The sequence below is a fragment of the Numida meleagris genome, unplaced genomic scaffold (assembly GCF_002078875.1).
Source record: "Numida meleagris isolate 19003 breed g44 Domestic line unplaced genomic scaffold, NumMel1.0 unplaced_Scaffold180, whole genome shotgun sequence".
Lineage (NCBI taxonomy): Eukaryota > Metazoa > Chordata > Aves > Galliformes > Numididae > Numida > Numida meleagris.
This window is the reverse complement of record NW_018363597.1, coordinates 971004-977206: the sequence shown is the minus strand read 5'-3', so window position 1 is coordinate 977206 and position 6203 is coordinate 971004. Positions and strand designations below refer to the sequence as shown.

Genomic DNA, 6203 nt, shown 5'->3' with positions numbered 1-6203 from the left:
GGGTAGCGATCCGAGGAGCCCCCAGCGCCGACCCCCGGGTCAGCACGCACCAACCCACGCTGCTTCGGGTTCGGTGCAGCCGGGAGCAACGAGCAGCAGCTGCGGGGCGGCTCCGCACCTGCACTGCAGCGCTGCGCCGGGAAGGGCACGGAGCGGCCGTGAGACGGTGCCCGGAGAGCGGGGTCAGCGGCTCCGTGTGCGGATGGAGATGGGTGACAGCGCTGGCCCTCGGGGCTCGGTGCTGGGAGCCGTGCTCTTCCCCATCTCCAAGGCTCCCTTCCAACTCGGACCATTCTACAACAACCTCGAGGACCCGGCCCAGCCCCGCAGCGCGCGCCGGCTCCAGACAAACGCAGCCCAAGCTTTGTACAAAAACCACGTTTGTTTTATTTCACAAAATGGGGTTTTTTTTTGGGGGGGGGGGGGGGGAAGGGAGGGCTGCGCGGCTGCAGGAATAAAACCGGCCCTATACAGAGGATCAGATGAAAAAGTCAGCACGCGGATTATTTATACAGAAACGCAACGGTGTCGAGAGTGGGGGGGGGGAGACTGCGGGATCGGTGCTAGGACAGTAAAAAATTAAGTCTCCGTCTGGATCCTTTGCATGGAAGTTGATCGCGCTAAAAACAACCTGAGGTTATTCTATGACCCGACCGCGGCCTGAACCGAAACCCCAAGCTCAGCCCGGTGCCCCCGGAGGGGAAGGTCCCGTGGGAGGAGGGGGGGGAAGCACGGCTCCCGTGCGGGCTGGTGGGGAAGGGCAGCTCCTCGCAGCGAAGCCACGGGATGGACAGGGCTCACCAGGTTCCTCCTGGCCCGGCCGGCAGCGCTGCGGGCACGGCCCCGGGGGGAGGGCGGCGTGGAGGGGATGTGCCCCGGCCCCAGCCCCGCACGCTGGCACTTCTCCCTATCTACTTTGTCTGTTTTAAAAATTAAAAAGGGTTACGCTCCGAAAAAAGAAGGGCTACAAATCGCGCTTTTATTCCTCGGTTGGCTACTGCACCGAACTACTGAGAGGGAACGTCCGACTACCGCCTCCGAAGGCAAAAGAAAGCTAAAAAGCGGAGCGAGACAACTCCCACCACCGCCTGGTTCCATTCCAATCCATGCGCCCCTGGCTTCGTTTGCACTGGGTCGCTATTTTCTCTACTAGGTCAGTGAGGCCCCGGGCCCTGCCGCCATCCTTAGCGACAGCGCCCGCATCCCTGTTCAGCCCCGCATCCCCGCCCGGCCCCCGCCTCTGGTTCGGGATCCGCTCTCGGTGCTTTGCTCGCCCCACCCGGGGAACCCCAAACATCTTCATTCCACCCTGCCCAGGAGAAGGCAAAGCTCAAAGCACCAAGGAGGGGGGAAAACCAGAGCTGGGGGCAGCGGGAGCAGGCGGAGCGCAGCGGGGGATCGCCCGCCAGCGGCACGGGGACACGGAGGCAGCTCCGAGGGACAGAGGGCCCCGGAGGAGCAACGAGGGCTGCCAGGCTACGGAGGGGAGCGGGGAAAGGGACTCGGTGTGAATGTGCTCATCTGTGGGGACGCGTGCGCGCAACGGGAGGCGAAGACCTCCGGGGAACGGGAGTTAACGGAGGAGTTCTTTTGGTCACCACCGTGCTGCTGTAGAAGTTCCTTCTCCTGGGCTGCCTACGGGGCGGTTGCGGCCGGCGGGGCTCCTGCGGGAGGGGGGGTCACCCCTTCTGCGGGCGGAGGCGGCTGCGCAGCGGGGGGATCTGCGGGGAGAGCGGATGGAAGGACGGTGAGAGCGCGACCGGGCGACGCTGGAACAATCCCCCACCCTTTTCCCCCGCTGCAGCGCAGCAGAGCAGCGCTCGGCTGCTTCCATAGGGGGGGGAACGATGCTGGGTGCACGCTGCTGCGCTCCGGCTCTCAGCAGGGGGTGCAGGCTACAGCGAGGAGCCGCACGAGGCCAGAAATGCAGCACGCGCGGAGGAGACGCTAATGGGACACGACAGACTTGGTCAGCAGGGGAGGAAAGAAGGAAAGCGCAGTGAAGAGCAGCAGGAACACAACCTGACACGAGGCATCCCCGTGGAGAAGGCCCAGAGAAATGGAAGGAGAGAACAGAGGGCAAACACCCAAACGAAAACGGCAGCCGATAAACAGCGCCCAGCCCTGCAGCTGGAGCCCGAACGGGGCCAGCTCTTTTTGGGGGAGGTCCTGAGGGCGACCACGGCCCCTCCGTGCGCAGCGGAGACGAGCGCTCAGAGCTCCAAGCCCCATCCCCATGCACAGGACACACTTACACATGCCGTTGGGCGCCGCCAGCGGGACGCGGGGCCCCATGAGGCCGCCGGCCATGGGTGCCATGCCGGGAGGAGCGGGCGCGCCGGCGGGGTGCAGGTTGGCTGACACCCCCGGTAGCATCCGGCCCGGCATGGGCTGTGCGGGCAGCAAGGAACCGGGTCCCGGCATCGGACCTGCGGGAGGAGAAGGCACAGTGAGACGTGGGGAAGCGCCCTGAGAACGGCGGCGTGGTACGTGAGCAGCCAGCTGCAGCCCGAGGAGATGCTCTCCAGTGGAGCCCAGGGAAACTGCAATGAATGCCCGTCTACGGGAAGGGACACCAACTGCTCTGCGGTGAATGGGGGAAATGAAATCATTGAGTTAATTAGCGCGCTCTGGAGGTATTTCCACTCTTAGAAGAACACTGATGTGATGGAGGGATTGAAAACGTCCCCGTTAGCTCTGTAAGAGACCTCCACGTTACGCTGGCATACAGGAGCTGCTGTCATGGCACGGCTGTGGACGCTCACAGATCGCCCACTGCTGCTTCCAAACCTCGCTTGGAGAGATCCCTCTGCATCACCCAGTGACATTTACTTCTGCACACATACATAACGGTTCGGTATTTTTGTGAGCAAAGCAGCCCCAGGGCTGACTGCAGAGCGCTCGTCCCAGCCCGCACCCCGGGCAGCGATGTGAAAAGGAGCCCTGTGACAGAGCCCTGCAATGGGGGAGGCTCTGAGCACACCCAGCACACCCAGCACTCTGAGCCAGCAGTGCCAGCTCCGTGCTGGGATCGAGTCGACGCGTTGATGCAGCACTAGTGAATGAACTCAGGTTTGGCTCCAGAACAGCTCTAAGCAGTGTCGTGCTGACGCTTCCACTTCCTGGAATAGTTCCCAGATAATTCAAATAGGAAAAGAACAGGAGAAAACTTGTTCCAGGTGGTGGGCGCCTCTGCTGACCGCTCAGGTCTCCCCTGCCCAGCCATGGCAATGCGCATCTCGGAGCGAAGCCCATGGGTGCTCCTGGAGCCTTGGCCCACGCACACAGAGCTGCTCTAGAGGTGCTGTCCTTACAGAAACACGAGGCAGGAGCACGGGATGAGGTTCTTTGCTTCCAGCACCCAACCTGGTAACAGTCCCACTGCAGAGAACCCGAAGGAAGAACCAACTCTCCGCAGCGCGCCGGCTTCACGCAGCCCTGTCACCTTGCATTCACTGCAACACCCCAGCACTGGGACCCGAGAACGCAATGCTAGAGTGGGAGCAGCGCAGCAGCCAGGGAACCCACAGGAACCATCACGGAGCTCCAGCTCTCACAGAGGGCAAGGACTCTGTGCATGTACCCTGGTGAGCGGCTGCAGCATTTCCATCGCTTGTAACTAACGAGCAGCAGCCAACCAGACAAGCTGCGCACATCTCAGCCTCTACGGCCCGCTTCTGTCCTCAGCAGTAACAGAATATTCTCTGCTTTGGGGATGGCGAGTGGATGCTCTGAGCTCCTGGGACCCTCAGCTCCTCCAGTCACTCAGAGTGAGAAGAAAGGGGCCTTACACCCAGCTGACACCTCGTGTGTTCCAGGAATGGGACCACGAGTCCTTCCCTGCGCAGGACTCGGCATCTGCTGTGGGATTTCCTAAGGGTTCTGCCATCCCGCTCCTCCAGCCTGGCTCGGCCCTCCTGAATGGCAGCCCTGCCCTCCAGCACGTCAACAAACAACGCTCGGATAACCCAAGATCGGAGCAGATGCGGCGTGAACTTGCTGCCACGGGCATCAGTGCATCGGTTCTGGTCCAGCTCGCACCACGTGGAGCAGGGGGGCACAGCCAAAGCTCCCCCCACGCCAATGGAACCGCGCCTGGGAAACACCTGAAGCTCAATCACGCTTTGGTCTGAAGCTCTGCTGAGATCTCCTTAAAATGTTGCTTCTTCGCCCACTCCCACAGCAGCAGCACCCCAAGCCTGCTGGCAATGCCCACCCACCCAAACCGAGGAAGCTCTCCGCCTTTTTCCCTCCGGGAGGTGTAAAATTAAGCAGCGCCGTGTTCAGTTTGAGCCCCTCCGATGGGACAGGGGACGATTCTGCCTCACAGTCGGCGTCAGGTACCCGCAGGGCAACGGGCAGAACCCCAAAATGCTGAAGCTGAGCGGTGAGCGAGCAGCATCCAACCAACCTGGGGGAAATCACCGCAACGGCTGCGGCAGCGCCGCATTGCTCTGGGGGTCGTATGGTTTTTCGTCTCACTGGAGACACCGCTCCAAGACAGCAGCTCAAGCGTAAACCATGGAAGTGTGACCTACATAAGGGGGAGAGCTTAAAAAGCAGCAGACACGGGGAGAGAGAAAGCCACAAGGTTCAACACGATGTAACTCGGAGTGACAGGACGGTTCCTTGACGCCTTGGAGGTTGGGGGCATTTTCCGGGGCGTGCTTCCAAGCGCTCCGCCCTTACCAAAGCGCCCGCTGCGGATCCACGGCGCCGCGAAGCTCACCAGGAACCTGATCTCCAAATTGTCCTGATGACAATTAAGCGAGCCTCTATCTCTGTTAAACGAGCTATGCAAGGGGCACTGCCGTGCTGAACACCGAGTAGTTTTGTTGGAAAAACTAGAAAGTTTCAGAAAGACCTCGAAGATCCCCAAGTCCAACCCCGGCCCACCCCCAAGTGTCACATCTCCTCCCCACAGCTCTGTGCCGCAGACCCCCACGCTCCGCTCCCCTCTCTGCACACGCTCCGGGGCTCCCATGCGGGGCCCAGCCCTGAGCTCAGCGCTGCGCTGCGGCCCCACCAGTGCCATGCAGAGGGACGGGCACCTCCTGCTCTGCTGGCGGCACTGCTGCTGACACAGCCACGATGCTGTGTCCTTCTTGGCCCCTGGCCACGCTGCTGGCTCCTCTTCAGCCGAGCATTGACCGAAACCCCCAGCTCCGTTTCCTCCCCACAACCTTCCAGCCGCTCTGCCCCAAGCCTGTAGCGTTGCCTGGGGTTGTTGCGGCCAAAGTGCAGGACCTGGCACTTGGTCTTGTTGAACCTCATCCCGTTGGCTTCAGCCCAGAGATCCAGCCTGTCCAGATCTCTCTGTAGGGCCTTGCTACCCCCAGGCAGATCGACACTTCCTGCCAGCTTGGTGTCGTCTGCAACCTTGCTGAGGGTGCTCTCAATGCCCACATCCAGGTCATCAATAAAGACATCAAACAGTACAGGCCCCAGCACCGACCCTTGGGAACGCCACTGGTGACCGGCTGCCAGCTGGATGTGACTCCATTCCCCACCACCCTCTGGGCTCAGGACGCTTCTCTGCCCTCCACAGGGGTCATGGATTCTGAAATCTGGCTCTGCTATTGCTGAACGAATTCCTTCAAAATCCTGATACAGAAGCAAGCAGAAAACCCCTCCAGGAGCAGCAGCACAGCAGCTGCACAGCGCTGCAGATACGCTCCTGCCCTCTGCGTCTGCTGCTCCGAGGGCTGGCAGCCTGCTCCTGCGATGGGCATCCCAGAGACACCCTTCCTCCAGCACGTCCTCCCCTGCACACCCTGCAGCAGGCGATCCCCCAGCCGAGAACTGTGAATAATTAAGCACGCTAACTCATTTAGCATCGCATCTCCGGAGACAGGCACAACTTCCACTTCACTTGCACGCCATGTTTCTGTCGCTTCCCTCCAGCGTAGCTCCCTCAAGTGCTGATGGGTCACGCACCGATCCCTCTGCACGCCGTGTTGGGCTCCAGACCCATCGATGGTCACTGCTGCACTTCTGTGACCGTGCACGCCCAGTGCAAGGCCCTTCGTGGAGAAGCTGCAAGCAGCTAGGTGTGTTACACCAGCCAGGACAGCCCTTGTACAGCACAGCAACAGTGACCTTCCAACCACAGAATGATGGAACGCGGTGGGTTGGAAGGGTCCTTCAAGATCCCAGAACCACAGAATGATGGAACGTGGTGGGTTGGAAGGGTCCTTCAAGAT

The 6203-nt window shown here is 61.1% G+C and overlaps 2 protein-coding genes across 2 annotated transcripts in view; both read right to left on the bottom strand.

The window, feature by feature from the left end:
- Nucleotides 1-6203, bottom strand: part of LOC110390697 (GTPase IMAP family member 8-like) — a 685191-nt gene that overhangs the window by 145260 nt on the left and 533728 nt on the right. The window lies entirely within an intron of this gene.
- The window catches only part of SMARCC1 (SWI/SNF related, matrix associated, actin dependent regulator of chromatin subfamily c member 1), a gene marked incomplete at its 5' end in the record, with an annotated part of 72027 nt that continues 66238 nt past the window's right edge, over nt 415-6203 (bottom strand). The window contains 2 exons of the mRNA XM_021382111.1: nt 415-1721; nt 2256-2429. Coding sequence (XP_021237786.1) covers nt 1636-1721; nt 2256-2429 — 260 coding nt within the window. The remainder of the gene's footprint in view (nt 1722-2255; nt 2430-6203) is intronic.